The following is a 15,747-nucleotide window of genomic DNA, read 5'->3' on the forward strand; positions in this document are numbered from 1 at the left end:
TATAAATATATATGCACCCAACATAGGAGCACCTCAATACATAAGGCAACTGCTAACAGCTATAAAAGAGGAAATCGGGGCTTCCCTGGTGGCACAGTGGTTGAGTCTGCCTGCCAATGCAGAGGACACGGGTTCGAGCCTGGCCTGGGAAGGTCCCACATGCCGTGGAGCAACTAGGCCCGTGAGCCACACTACTGAGCCTGTGCATCTGGAGCTTGTGCTCCGCAACAGGAGAGGCCGTGACAGTGAGAGGCCTGCGCACCATGATGAGGAGTGGCCCCTGCTCACCACAACTAGAGAAAGCCATCGCACAGAAACGAAGACCCAACACACCCAAAAATAAATAAATAAATTTTTAAAAAAGAGGAAATCAACAGTAACACAATAATAGTGGGGGACCTTAACACCTCACTTACACCAATGGACAGATCACCCAAAATGAAAATAAATAAGGAAACAGAAGCTTTAAATGACACAATAGACCAGATAGATTTAATTGATATTTATAGGACATTCCATCCAAAAATAGCAGATTACACTTTCTTCTCAAGTGCGCACGGAACATTCTCCAGGATAGATCACATCTTGGGTCACAAATCAAGCCTCAGTAAATTTAATAAAACTGAAATCATATCAAGCATCTTTTCTGACCACAACGCTATGAGATCAGAAATGAACTACAGGGAAAAAAACGTAAAAAACACAAACACGTGGAGGCTAAACAATACGTTACTAAATAACCAAGAGATCGCCGAAGAAATCAAAGGGGAAATCAAAAAATACCTAGAAACAAATGACAATAAAAACACGATGATCCAAAACCTATGGGATGCAGCAAAAGCAGTTCTAAGAGGGAAGTTTAAAGGTATACAAGCCTACCTCAAGAAACAAGAAAAATCTCAAATAAACAATCTAACCTTACACCTAAAGGAACTAGAGAAAGAAGAACAAACAAAACCCAAAGTTAGCAGAAGGAAAGAAATCATAAAGATCAGAGCAGAAATAAATGAAATAGAAACAAAGAAAACAACAGCAAAGATCAATAAAACTAAAAGCTGGTTCTTTGAGCAGATAAACAAAATTGATAAACCATTAGCCAGACTCATCAAGAAAAAGAGGGAGAGGACTCAGATCAATAAAATTAGAAATGAAAAAGAAGAAGTTACAACAGACACCGCAGAAATACAAAGTATCCTAAGAGACTACTACAAGCAACTCTATGCCAACGAAATGGACAACCTGGAAGAAATGGACAAATTCTTAGAAAGATACAACCTTACAAGACTGAACCAGGAAGAAATAGAAAATATGAACAGACCAATCACAAGTAATGAAATTGAAACTGTGATTAAAAATCTTCCAACAGGGGCTTCCCTGGTGGTGCAGTAGTTGAGAGTCCGCCTGCCAATGCAGGGGACACGGGTTTGTGCCCCAGTCCCACATGCTGCAGAATGGCTGGGCCCGTGAGCCACAGCCACTGAACCTGCACGTCCGGAGCACAGGCTTCACAGGTGAATTCTATCAAACGTTTAGAGAAGAGCTAACACCCATCCTTCTCAAACTCTTCCAAAAAATTTCAGAGGAAGGAACACTCCCAAACTCATTCTATGAGGCCACCATCACCCTTATACCAAAACCAGACAAAGATACTACAAAAAAAGAAAATTACAGACCAATATCACTGATGAAAATAGATGCAAAAATCCTCAACAAATTACTAGCAAACAGAATCCAACAGCACTTTAAAAGGATCATACACCATGATCAAGTGGGCTTTATCCCAGGGGTGCAAGGATTCTTCAATATACACAAATCAATCAATGTGACACACCATTAACAAACTGAAGAATAAAAACCATATGATCATCTCAATAGATGCAGAAAAAGCTTTTGAAAAAATTCAACACCGATTTATGATAAAAACTCTCCAGAGGGCTTCCCTGGTGGCGCAGTGGTTGAGAGTCCGCCTGCCGACTCAAGGGACGCGAGTTTGTGCCCCGGTCTGGGAAGATCCCACATGCCACGGAGTGGCTGGGCCCGTGAGACATGGCCACTGAGCCTGTGCGTCCGGAGCCTGTGCTCCACAACAGGAGAGGCCACAACAGTGAGAGGCCCACATACCGCAAAAACAAAAACAAACAAACAAAAAAACCTCTCCAGAAAGTGGGCACAGAGGGAACCTACCTCAACATAATAAAGGCCATATATGACAAACCCACAGGAAACATCATCCTCAATGGTAAAAAACTGAATGCATTTCCTCTAAGATCAGGAACAAGACAAGGATGTCCACTCTCACCACTATTATTCAACATAGATTTGGAAGTCCTAGCCACGGCAATCAGAGAAGAAAAAGAAATAAAAGGAATACAAATTGGAAAAGAAGAAGTAAAACTGCCACTGTTTGCACATGATATGATACTATACATAGAGAATCCTAAAGATGCCACCAGAAAACTACTAGAGCTAATCAATGAATTTGGTAAAGTTGCAGGATACAAAATTAATGCACAGAAATCTCTTGCGTTCCTATACACTAATGATGAAAAATCTGAAAGAGAAGTTAAGGAAACACTACCATTTACCACTGCAACAAAAAGAATAAAATATCTAGGAATAAACCTACCTAGGGAGACAAAAGACCTGTATGCAGAAAACTATAAGACACTGATGAAAGAAATTAAAGATGATACCAACAGATGGAGAGATATACCATGTTCTTGGATTGGAAGAATCAATATGTGAAAATGACTATACTACCCAAAGCAATCTACAGATTCAAGGCAATCCCTATCAAATTACCAATGGCATTTTTTATGGAACTAGAACAAAAAATCTTAAAATTTGTATGGAGACACAAAAGACCCTGAATAGCCAAAGCAGTCTTGAGGGAAAAAAACGGACCTGGAGGAATCAGACTCCCTGACTTCAGACTATACTATAAAGCTACAGTAATCAAGACAATATGGTACTGGCACAAAAACAGAAACATAGATCAATGGAACAAGATAGAAAGCCCAGAGATAAACCCATGCACCTATGGTCAACTAATCTATGACAAAGGAGGCAAGGATATACAATGGAGAAAAGACAGTCTCTTCAAAAAGTGGTGCTGGGAAAACTGGACAGCTACATGTAAAAGAATGAAATTAGAACACTCCCTAACACCGTACACAAAAATAAACTCAAAATGGATTCGAGACCTAAATGTAAGACCAGACACTATAAAACTCTTTGAGGAAAACATAGGAAGAACACTCTTTGACATAAATCACAGCAAGATCTTTTTTGATCCACCTCCTAGAGTAATGGAAATAAAAACAAAAATAAACAAATGGGACCTAATGAGACTTCAAAGCTTTTGCACAGCAAAGGAAACCATAAACAAGACGAAAAGATAACCCTCAGAATGGGAGAAAATATTTGCAAACGAATCAGCAGACAAAGGATTAATCTCCAAAATATACAAACAGCTCATGCAGCTCAATATTAAAGAAACAAACAACCCAATCCAAAAATGGGCAGAAGACCTAAACAGACATTTCTCCAAAGAAGACGTACAGATGGCCAAGAAGCACATGAAAAGCTGCTCAACATCACTAATTATTAGAGAAATGCAAATCACAAGTACAGTGAGGTATCACCTCACACCAGTTAGAATGGGCATCATCAGAAAATCTACAAACAACAAATGCTGGAGAGGGTGTGGAGAAAAGGGAACCCTCTTACACTGTTGATGAGGATGTAAATTGATACAGCCACTATGGAGAACAGTATGGAGGTTCCTTATAAAACTAAAAATAGAATTACCATATGATCCAGCAATCCCACTACTGGGCATATACCCAGAGAAAACAATAATTCAAAAAGACACATACACCCCAATGTTCGTTGCAGCACTATTTACAATAGCCAGGTCATGGAAGCAACCTAAATGCCCATCGACAGACGAATGGATAAAGAAGTTATATACAATGGAATATTACTCAGTCATAAAAAGGAACGAAATTAAGTCATTTGTTGAGATGTGGATGGATCTAGAGACTGTCATACAGAGTGAAGTAAGTCAGAAAGAGAAAAACGAATATCGTATAATAACGCATGTATGTGGAACCTAGAAAAATGGTACAGGTGAACTGGTTTGCAGGGCAGAAGTTGAGACACAGATGTAGAGAACAAACATATGGACACCAAGGGGGGAAAGCCGCAGGGTGGGTGGGGATGGTGGTGTGCTGAATTGGGCAATTGGGATTGACATGTATACACTGATGTGTATAAAATTGATGACTAATAAGAACATGCTGTATAAAAAGATAAAATTAAATTTTAAAAAAACTAATAAAAAAAAGAGTCAGAAATCCATGGCAACAACTGAGGGCCATCAAAAGTTATATACACCACTGATACTTCCTTTCTCTTTTTCCATTGTGTTCTCTCTTCTTCTTTTTCTATTCCATTTCCTTTTCCTTCCTCTACTTTCCCAGGTTTTTTGTTGTTGTTGTTCCCTTAGATTTGGGACTACTAGTAGGAGGACCAATTTTCCCAGTTTGCATTGAGCGGAGAGGTTCCTAAAACATGGGACTTTTGGCACTAAAATTGAGAAAGTCTCATGCAAACTGGAACGAACTGGTCACCCTAATACTGGTATCACTAGCTTTGCTGGGGCCTCAATTAAAGAAGTCACAAAGCAGTATCATTTTTGCTTATCCCAGAAGCCCAGGTCCTGTAATTATGAGGACTTGTGAAGCAAGGGCAAAGTGTAAGTCCTCTCAAATGTGTATAAAAGGACAAAACTCACCATATGTGTTTCAGCAATAATGATGGGAGAATTTCAGAATGATCATTTCAGGTTAAATTTAAAAGATTACATGGCATCAGAAAAACATTATTCCAAGGGGTCTAGGATTACTGGAGCTCTGCCTGTTGAACTCTTTCTTCTGCAAATCTCACTAATCTTAACCTTGGGGAAGATTTTTTCACTAGAAAATAATTTTTAAACGTTTAAAATCATGCATTCAGATGTAATGTACAACATGGTGATTATAGTTAACACTGTACTGCATATTTGAAAGCTGCTAAGAGAATAGATCTTAAAAGCTCTCATCACGGGCTTCCCTGGTGGCGCAGTGGCTGAGAGTCTGCCTGCCGATGCAGGGGACACGGATTCGTACCCCGGTCCGGGAAGATCCCACATGCCGCGGAGCGGCTGGTCCCGTGAGCCATGGCCGCTGGGCCTGCGCGTCCAGAGCCTGTGCTCCACAACGGGAGAGGCCACAACAGTGAGAAGCCCGCGTACCGCAAAACAAACAAAAAACAGAGCCTTAGGACTTCCCTGGTGACGCAGTGGTTAAGAATCCGCCTGCCAATGCAGGGGACACGGGTTCGTGCCCCAGTCCGGGAAGATCCCACATGCCGCGGAGCAGCTGGGCCCATGAGCCATGGCGGCTGAGCCTGCGCGTCCGGAGCCTGTGCTCCACAACGGGAGAGGCCACAACAGTGAGAAGCCCGCGTACCGCAAACAAACAAATAAACAACCAAAAAACAGAGCCTTAGGACTTCCCTGGTGGCGCAGTGGTTAAGAATCCGCCTGCCAATGCAGGGGACACGGGTTTGTGCCCCGGTCCGGGAGGATCCCACATGCTGCGGAGGGGCTGGGCCCGTGAGCCATGGCGGCTGAGCCTGCGCGTCCGGAGCCTGTGCTCCGCAACGGGAGAGGCCACAACAGTGAGAAGCCCGCGTACCGCAAACAAACAAATAAACAACCAAAAAACAGAGCCTTAGTACTTCCCTGGTGGCGCAGTGGTTAAGAATCCGCCTGCCAATGCAGGGGACACGGGTTTGTGCCCCGGTCCGGGAAGATCCCACATGCCGTGGAGCGGCTGGGCCCGTGAGCCATGGCCGCTGCGCCTGCGCGTCCGGAGCCTGTGCTCCGCAACGTGAGAAGCCACAGCAGTGAGAGGCCCGCGTACCGCAAAAAAAAAAAAAAAAGTTCTCATCACAAGAAAAAATTTTTTGTAACTATGTATGCTGACAGATATTACCTAGACTTATTGTGGTGCTCATTTTGCAATATATACAACTATCAAATCATTATGTTGTATACCTGAAACTAATGTTTTATGCCAATTATACCTCAATTTAAATTACAGTAAAATATTCATAACATAAAATTTACCACTTTAAACGCACAGTTCAATATTAACTACATTCACATTGTTGCGAATTACACAATTGTGTAATTCACAACAGAAACTCATTTTCATTTTGCAAAACTAAAAGTGTACCCGTTAAACAACTCCCCATTCCTCGTTCCCCCAGCCCCTGGTAACCAGCATTCTACTTTCTGTCTCTATGAATTTGACTACTCAAAGTGCTTCACATGGGAGGAATCATCCAGTATTTGTCTTTTTGCTACTGGCTTCTTAGAATTTTTAAAATTGACTGGTTAGAACATGAAACAGAAAGTGTCGAAATTGGCCCAGGTCTCTCATCTCCTTTTGCCCCCTTTTACCAATACAATACCTGTGGACACGTGCATTTCGTATTTGTGGTCCCAACTCAGTGATTCTCAGCCTTCTCACCTGGGGAGTTTTAAAAATTCTCTTGTCCAGATCCCATCCCAGATACATTAAAATCAGAATCACAGGGAGTGAAGGCTACGGCAAACCCCCCCCCCACCATCCCCCCCCCCGCCAACCGGCATTTCTAATTTACAGCCGAGTTTGCCATCCAACGCCTAACTGGAGAGCTGAAAGGGAGATTAACAGTTGGCAAATCAAAGAGTTTAGGGTAGATTGTCTTTAAGGTCTTTTTAAATTCAAAAACTTTGCAAAATCCAGTAGCGTCTTCGTAATTCTCAACCAGCAGTGGTTGAGTTGATTAAGCTACGCCCTCCCGGAAGGAGCTGAGTGGAAGCTCTCTGGAGTGTGTCTCCCTCTGCAGTCTACTGCTGTCATTACAACCCCACTTTAGAATGCTCTAACACCCCTCTCTGCAGGCACCCCTCTCCTGCCACATTCATTCAACACATACTTCTTAAGATGGCTCACTTTCCTTTTTTTTTTTGCCACACCACATGCATGCGGAATCTTAGTTCCCCAACCAGGGATTGAACCCTTGCCCCATGCAGTGGAAGCACGGAGTCTTAACCGCTGGACCGCCAGGGAAGTCCCCTCACTTTCCTTTTAAAACACTTATTCAAACAAATAGATAATAATATTTGTGCTTAATACATCAACTTCTAAAAGACCATGAGATATGCAAATAATTCTAAGGTCAAATGAGGGATATTACAGGGACATTGATTTCAGCTGAAAGTAAGAAATACTTTGCTGAAATCAGAGAGGTTTAATAGAATAAATTACCTTGGGAAATAGTAATTCCCTTGACACCAGTGCTACACAAGTGAGTACCATCTGTGAGGGAGGCTAAAGGGTAAGAATCCTAAATTAGAAGGAATTAGGATGACCGGTGAGGCCCTTCTAACTCCAAAACTCCATGATTTAAAAGCCAGACATGGGGCTTCCCTGGTGGCGCAGTGGTTGAGACTCTGCCTGCCAATGGAGGGGACACGGGTTCGAGCCCTGGTCTGGGAAAATCCCACATGCCGCAGAGCAACTAGGCCCGTGAGCCACAACTACTGAGGCTGCACGTCCGGAGCCTGTGCTCCGCAACAAGAGAGGCCACGATAGTGAGAGGCCCGCGTACCGCGATGAAGCGTGGCCCCCGCTTGCCGCAACTAGAGAAAGCCCTCACACAGAAACGAAGACCCAACACAGCCAAAAATTAATTAATTAATTATTTTAAAAAAAGAAAGCCTGTCAGTTTTAGAGAGTAGTCAGGAAAGGCCCTTCGGAGATCGGAAGAGGAGAAAATACAGATGCCCATTTACTGCACACCTATTTTTAGTGTCAGAAAACAATGGTAGGCACTTTCCTATAAATAAACTAAATGCCATTCCTGTTGACAGATAAGGAAACTGTTAAGTTTCCCATAGTCTTAAAGCTAGTAGGACATTTTTGAGGGTTTCATTGGCTTGTTTAGCCCCCAAGCTTCTATTCTATCCAATATTCTCCCTCAAACTGTCAGTATGGAAGGAGAGGAGGCAGTGGTACTAGGGTACAAGACAGGCAGCTGAAAAAAAAAAATGGTTAAGACTTACACTGGTCAGGACTTCCCTGGTGGCGCAGTGGTTGAGAATCTGCCTGCCAATGCAGGGGACACGGGTTCGAGCCCTGGTCTGGGACGTTCCCACATGCCGCAAAGCGACTAGGCCCGTGAGCCACAACTACTGAGCCTGCGCGTCCGGAGCCTGTGCTCCGCAACAAGAGAGGCCGCGATAGTGAGAGGCCCGCGCACCACGATTAAAAGTGGCCCCAACTCGCCGCAACTAGAGAAAGCCCTCACACAGAAACGAAGACCCAACACAGCCAAAAATAAATTAATTAATTAAAAAAAAAAAGTCAGACAAAAATGACCTAAGGCAGAGGAATGGTTTCTGAGTTAAGAAATGGAGCTCCAGGGTTCTGATTATTCCAACTTTCAATCACTCCCCAAGTTTACATTTACATTAGTTACTTGATGTAAAATATCCAAAATGAATACACGTGAGTCCCATTTTGAAGAAAATTCATTATGGCATGTAAAACTTTGGGCTTTTCAGGAAGACTTATTGATTATATGCATTGTGAAAGAATTATTGACTTTGTAAAATCATGTTTGGATGATAGTTACTTTGAGCATCTAACTATTAATTTACAGATCACTAGTTACTTAGCCAAGGTGCTTGGGTGACTAAAAACTTAACTCTAAAGCTGCCCGTTTAAGTTCATTTGGAAATAAAAAAGAAACATCTGAGGTGCCATTAGGAAAACAGAATGTGATTCAATAACAAGTACTTAAACATTCCCTTGGAAAACACAGAGCACCCCACAATTCAATGCAAAACCGGCTGCAACTTCTTGAGTGCTGTACTGTGTCAATCACTTCAGAAATCTCATTTCATTTAATCCTCACATAAGCCTTGTAAGGCAATACACTATTATCTCCATTTTATCGGTGAGAAAACTGGGTCTCAGGGAGGTTAAGTAATTTCTTCCCGAACATAAGTTCAAGTCCAAGTCTTTCTGATTCCTTCCCTTATACCAAGTTATCCCAATCCACTCCTCTAAGAACAAATTGTCCACTGACAGCTTGAAGACCACATGTGTTTGGGTTAACTTTTGCCCTTAAAGTGTTTTCAACAAGAATTAGTTGCCAGTGTTTAAACATTAGATTTTACATGAAAGTCTGGATGTCCTGTCTGTCTCGAAGAATCAGAAGGTCTGGCAGCCCTGCTCCGGCAGTCTTGACAAGGCCGACGGGCCCCATCCTTAGCTGGGGCCTGAGTTCTTTAGGTTGCTCTGGTCCTCACCCCTCTGTTCTGTATCCCTCACAAGCAGGCTGAGAGCTAGCTGCTATTTCTCCCTTTACATGCAGCCCTTATTACTTATGTATGTACCTACCTGGCACCTGTTGGCGCTGAATTTGCAACCCTCAATTTAGAATCTCTCTTCCACGTCCCTTGCTCCAATTCAGATCCCAAACGTTCTGGTTCTGTTTGTCCCAAAGCCATTTTTGCATTGTTCCCATTTCCCAAGGGTAGTTGGGCTGAACGTGTATCCACCTTAACGTTTCTGCACAAAGGTAGTGTTCTATGATTTCCTCACATGTTGGAGGCATTTTCTGTACTTCCGTACTTAACAGCCTGTCTTGCTTTCCTTTCTTCCCACCCTTGGGGGCTAGGTTTGGTCTTGTGGTTCTGGTGGGGGAGAGAGAAACGCCTCCAAGTACTTTGGGGGTGGGGTGAGGGGAGTGGTCCTGACCTATGAGTCCCCAGCAGACTGGGACTAAGGACCTGGGCAATGGACTGGGTGTGTCACAGAGAGAAGGGGACGTGTCTGCTCCTTTCTAGCCCAGGAAGAACCGGATCAATTATCGTTCGGCATCTGGGTTCCCACAGAGCCCAGAAGATCGCCGCAATTTGTCTTCCCAACCCTCCCCTTGCTGTACTGCCCCCCTCCAGCCCGTAATAGAATGACATCTACTCAGACAATGTGACTGCAACCTCGTTTTATTAGGAAAGGACGGTGGGCACTGGGGTGGCACCTTCCAGGGTCCTGGGAGGCACTGGGGAGGGGTAACAGAGATGCCCGGCAACTAGAAGGCACAGCTGCTCTCCACGAAGCGGCGACACTTCATGACCCGCAGGTACGTCTCAGCCTTGTGCAGGTCCTTCTTGAAGCAGGAGAGCAGCCCGTAGTTCTTGAGCAGCGCGTCATCACTGCGCATGTTTGTGTCAAATTTGTCGTAGGTCTGCTTGAGGATCTGCCCAGCGCGGGGGCTGCCATCTTCCAGCTCCTGCAAAAGGGAGGGAGAGACAGACAGGGAGCCCTTGGGAGCGGCTGCCTCCCGTCCCCTCCATTGGCCACCCTCCCCTCCAGGCTTGGAGAAGGGCGTGGAGGGAGGACTCACAAGGGGAAACGGGGGGGTGGGGGAGGAAGATCTCTCCTGGGCCAAGGCTGGGCTGCCGCAGAGAGAGCAGGCACCTCTCTCCCCCAGCCCACGTGAGACCCCATCCCTCGGCTAAGCCAGGAGAGAGGGCGGGCGTGGGCCCAGGCTGGGGGCCCCACTACGCCAGCCCCACCCGCATCAGGGCCTGGATGCCCTCCTCCAGGTCCTTCAGCTTCTCATAGACGCGGTCCGAGGTGCCGAACACCAGGCTGTTGGTGAAGACCCTGCTGAGGAACTGCACGGGCCCGAGCCACGACTGGATGAGCAGCAGCGAGAAGCGGAGCAGCTCCACGTCCTGCGGGCGGATGGGTGGGTGGTGGGCGCCGCGAGGTCGGGGGCGGGGGCGGCCGCGTAAGGCCGGCCTCTGCCCGCGGGCCTCCCGCCGTCATCCGTCACCTTCCGCCACCCGCCGCCACCCTGCGCCTCCTGGGGGAGAAGGCAGCCCAGGGCCCGAAGCAGAGAGATGGGGCCGCCTTCTTAGGATGAGCGAGGCCCCTGCTCCTCGGTCCGCGGCGGCCACTCACCGATCTCTGCTGGGCCTCGTCCTTGCCCGTGGGGGCCGGGATGGTCTCCGAGAAGCAGAAGGCAGCCTGGGTGTTCTGGACGGAGTATCTCTGTCCCGCCGGGATGTAGGCGCGCTCCTGGGAGAAGGAACACGGGTCTAGGCTGGTGCGCGGCTCTCCTCGCTGCTTTATTAGGAGCCCCCTCCGTTTATGACAGCATCTTCACTCGGATAAAAGAACTCTGAACTCCTTAGTTTCCTCGCGCTACGTGGAGGGGAGCACGGATCCACCCCTTCCTGCCACCCGCCACTAGTACGCATCCCTGGGGAGCTTACAAACTCTTTGTAGGTGTCAGCCGCCAGCTGGTGCAGGTGCTGGGCCCGGAGCACAGCGTTGGCAAACAGGCTGGACAGGGGCACGGCTGGGAAGGCGCCCACCTCCTGAGTCCAGGGCAGGCAGAGCAGGGCGCAAGCCAGGAGCATGGAGGTCCGAGGTCCTAGAGAGGGACAAGGAGGGCCGGAGAGGGAGGGGTCCAGAGAGCAAGAGGCCTGGTTCTCCTGCCAGCTCTCTACCGACCGCCCCTCCCCCCGGGGAATGAGAACATGTAAAACTTGGTCACGTGGCTGGGGGTCGATATCTGTGCTCACGTCCAGAAGCCCCAAAGCCCGAGGTCAGTGCCCCCATCCATCCGCAGGGCCCTCCCATCACCCTTCGGTCCACACCAAGCCCGAGGGGATTTTAGGGGTGCTTACCTGCAGCCATCATAGCTGGTGAGCTGTCCACAGGACCCTGAGCCGTCTGGGGAGCTGGGTCCTGGGGTCCTGGAATTGGTCCCTTGTGGGCCCCTTTTTATACCCTGGCCTCTTCACTCTCTCACTCTGCCCCCACCTGTTTTCTCTATACATTTATGCACGGGCCACCGGCGGGCCTGGGCTAATGGATAATTTAGAACCCCTTCCCACTCATCCTGTTCTCGCATCTCCTCTGGGGTCATGTCCCCCAGGCTTGCCGTCTTCCCCTCTCCACTGTCACCTGTCCCGAGGGCTGTACGCACGGAGTCTCAGCTTGAGAGACCACCCAATCCGTCCTCTTTTCAAGGGGGAGGTAGCAGAAGGGAGTAGCCCGAGTCCAGGCACACCGTGGCAGGGTGTCATCGCGGGGTTGTGCCCCAGGGTGAGGAGGGCCCAAGCCGGTCCCGTAAAGGGGGGCTATGTCAGGATGGATGTACCCTGAGAGCTATGTGGATGCTTCCTCACTCTCTACCTCTTTCCTCCTGCCTCAACAGCTCCCCTCCATCCACCAGAGAGAATGTGTGTTCGGGGGAAGGGGGCCAAGGATAGCAATGGATTCTGGGGTTTCTGGGCACAGGTTCTACCTTTGCCCCATCGCCCTCCTCCTGCCACGTGATCGATCCAGCCTGAGGCAGCCGGATGCAGGGCTAACCCTGACCGCTAGAGGGCTCCAGCCTCACACATTGCCCTCCCCTTTGCCGGGGGCTCCCCCAGGTGGGTAGGGCAAAGGACCAAAACTTGAGGCATTGTCCCTGCTCCTTGGATGTGCCACAGAGATCCCGGGAACAGACACTGCTTACAACGGCTCCCTCCCATAGCCCTGTCACCGTCAGTGAATCTCAAATTTGGAAGAGCCCTTGAGGACTTGAGTCCCACCCCCAGCACTGGAGCTCTGGGCACAGTACACTGAAAGATGCCCTCTCCAGTCATCGCAGTCTCCTCCCCGTCTTTCTCCTCCTCCTTTTAATATTTGTATAGCGCTTATCAGGTTGTGAAGAGCATGCCCATGTAATCTCACATTAGACCCTCAGGACCATCTTGTGAAGGAAGTAGTATCACCCCATTTTACAGAGGAGGAGACCAAGGCTCAGAGAGGCTTACTTACATGAGCTCCCTCAGCCAAGGCCGCAGATCTCCAAATCCTTGCTCTTCCCACGTTGCAGCGTCCCAAGCCCTTTCTTCAAAGAGGACTGGGTGGGCGCCACTCTGTTCTTTTAACTTTTAAATCTCTCTGATCACCAGCATCCTGCCCCTAATCACAAGAGTCATTTTGCCCTCCCTTAAGAGTCAGCTTGTTGTCTGTCATCTTCCGGGTGTGACTGGCCCAGAGACGTGAGGTGCATGGCGGAGACCACATAGCAGGACAAGGCCAGGGTCAGGAAGGCTAAGGCTGCAAGTCTTGCCACCTCCTGGTACCCAGGGTTGGGGCGATTTCAGCATCTGGAGGTCACCAGCGTCAAATAGTCCTCAAGGATAAGAGCAGGAAAGAACATATTGCCCTCCGTTTAAACCTTCCATCCCTTGAGTCTAAGAACATTTAGCACTTGACCCTGTGGGGAAACAAACGAACGAACGAGCAAACCTTTCTCGAGGTGGTTGTTTAGAGTGTTGCCAACCAATGCTGAAAAGTCACACCCCCACGGTCCAGAACCTGAGTGCTTGTACCTTGCCATCTCCCCCTTTTAAGACCAGAAGATAAAGCTCTCTTTTCTCTCATCACTCCTGAACCATCGCCCGACCATATCTGCTACAGAGGACACTGGGACCTGTGGGAATTGTCCCCAGGCGTGACCATAGGAGGACCAGGGGGGAGTGTCATTAAAGAAACAGGCTCTGAGGAAGATGGGGCCACAGGAAAGGTGAGGACACCCCTTTCCTCTCCTTCCAGAGCCACCAAAGGGGAGGAGCCGGGCAGGAAGTGGAGGAGGGTCTCTAAGCCCCACACAGCCTCCTGTGTCCTCCACCACTTCTTCCTTCTAGGTCACCTGGGGGAAGGGACACTGAAGTGGAACCTCTCGTGACAGACTTCTAGCTAATGCTGGGGGGAACTAGTATGTGAACTGTGGACCCCAGGAGAAGCTCAGGCCTCCCCTAGGACTGAGGGTTCAGGAGCCCGACTTGGGGACCACTTGAGAGCCACACAAGGTGGGCACAGGTGAGGTGTGGCTGAGGCTCCCTGCCGGGCAGGTTACTGCCAAGAACAGGTGGGACCAGCCAGAGGAGGGGAGCATCTCCTCTCACCAACCCACTTCAGGTTGGCCCACAGGATTCTGGGGACCCCCGGGATACACCTTTATGAAAGGTGACCACAGGGGCAGCCATCGGACCTGAAGAGGGAAGAACAGGAGGGTCGGAGGTGGATACTGGTGACCCTTTCTCTCTAGTCTAGAGAAGGTCTTTTTCAGGTCTTTAGTGATGGAGACACATACATAATTCATTGCTAGTAGAAGATAAACTTTGAATTAGACTTGGGATTTTCGTGCTCTTGCTAGGGAGTCACTCACCCCTTCTTGGGGCACGACCTGGGGCCAGACCCCTGGCTTCTCCAGATTCAGAGGCTGCCCCACAATGGCCTCTGCACGGTGGCCAGTGAGGAGAGGCTGTGATCAGCGTCTCCGGGGTCATCCTCAAAGGGTTCGGGATGAATCCCCCATCATCTTGGAATCCATGAATTTCAGTGTGTTTGGAAGCCCTTTGTATTTTCAGATTTGACCATCTCTGGGGTTCTCTGTACCTGTTGTGGAAATTCAAAGATCTACTCTTGATCCGAAAGTGGCCTCTTTCAGGCTTCAGGAGCACTTCTGAGGTTCAAGTCCACGTGGCTTGGGGCCATCTCAGTTGTTTAGAGTCATGATTGCCCTGGTCTTAGGGAGAGCCGCAGAGGGACTGGGGGCAGCTCTTTCCATTCTCCCCTGGTCACCTGAGGTCCATGCTTCCCACCTCTAGCTCTGTCCTGCTTTCCTTGAGGCCAGAGGTTGGGATTGCCCCCAGGATATGCTCCACTTTATCTTTGATTCCAGCATGAGTCTGATGACCGCGTTGATCACAGCTCATTGGGTCAATGTTTTTAGAGAATATGATATTCTCCAGGGGGAGGTGGAAAAGGAGACCAACATTTCTGAGCGCCTTCCATGTGCCAGGCATTGTACCGAGCGATGCGGAGAGGGTGAGGTGCGTTCATACAAGGACACTCAGGCTCAAAGAGATAAGTAGTTGGCCAGGAGTCTCTCAGCTCCTAAAAGATGGCAGCCCAAGACCCCAGTCTTCCCACCACAACGAGCTCTTTAGAAGCCTCATCTAGGAAAGACAGTGGCGCCGCTGGGCGTGGAAGCACCATCCTTAGTGCAAAGCTAGCGGGGCGGGATCAAGACCCCACTCAGAAGATGTTCAGTGAGGCTTGGGGGGAATTGAATGCAAGGAGCTTCAGCCCAGAGTGAGGTCCACAGGCACCAAGAAAAGAGGCAGTAAGAAAACAACTCGATGGAGCCCGATTTAACGAACCAAGTCGCATCATCCTTCACATTTGTGTTGCACATTTCAGTGTACATCACGTTTTCACTTCCTTTATCTCATCGGACCCTTGAGTTTGCCAGAGGGCTCAAGCGTGGAGGAAGGGTCTTGGAGGGCTCTGGGGTGGGGGGGCAAGATGGGGGCAGGCACTCCTGTGGGTTGATGGGGATGTTGTTTACAGTAGGCGAGGATCTCTGAACAACCTAGAAGTGCAGAACAATCTACATCATGGGACCTACTAAGTAATTTCCACTTGGGGGCTTATTCCCCAGGGAGACAAGCCCATTGAAAAAGAAATATAATAATACCGGGGTGTGTCCAGCAGCTGTGGGAAGTCTGAGGTGCTTTCCTGATTGGTGCTGTCAGCTGGAAATAACCTCTGCCTCCTTCTA

The 15,747-nt window shown here is 48.3% G+C and overlaps 1 protein-coding gene across 1 annotated transcript; it reads right to left on the reverse strand.

Moving 5' to 3' along the window:
* Positions 1-10,197: 10,197 nt before the first annotated feature.
* GH1 (growth hormone 1) lies at positions 10,198-11,834 on the reverse strand. The gene is made up of 5 exons (XM_067022128.1): positions 11,807-11,834; positions 11,390-11,550; positions 11,076-11,192; positions 10,685-10,846; positions 10,198-10,398 (listed from the first exon to the last, which is right to left on the reverse strand). The coding sequence occupies exons 1-5, from the start codon at positions 11,817-11,819 to the stop codon at positions 10,198-10,200; spliced, it is 654 nt and encodes a 217-aa protein (XP_066878229.1). The 5' UTR covers positions 11,820-11,834.
* Positions 11,835-15,747: the final 3,913 nt, after the last annotated feature.

This window comes from Kogia breviceps, chromosome 19 (assembly GCF_026419965.1).
Source record: "Kogia breviceps isolate mKogBre1 chromosome 19, mKogBre1 haplotype 1, whole genome shotgun sequence".
Lineage (NCBI taxonomy): Eukaryota > Metazoa > Chordata > Mammalia > Artiodactyla > Physeteridae > Kogia > Kogia breviceps.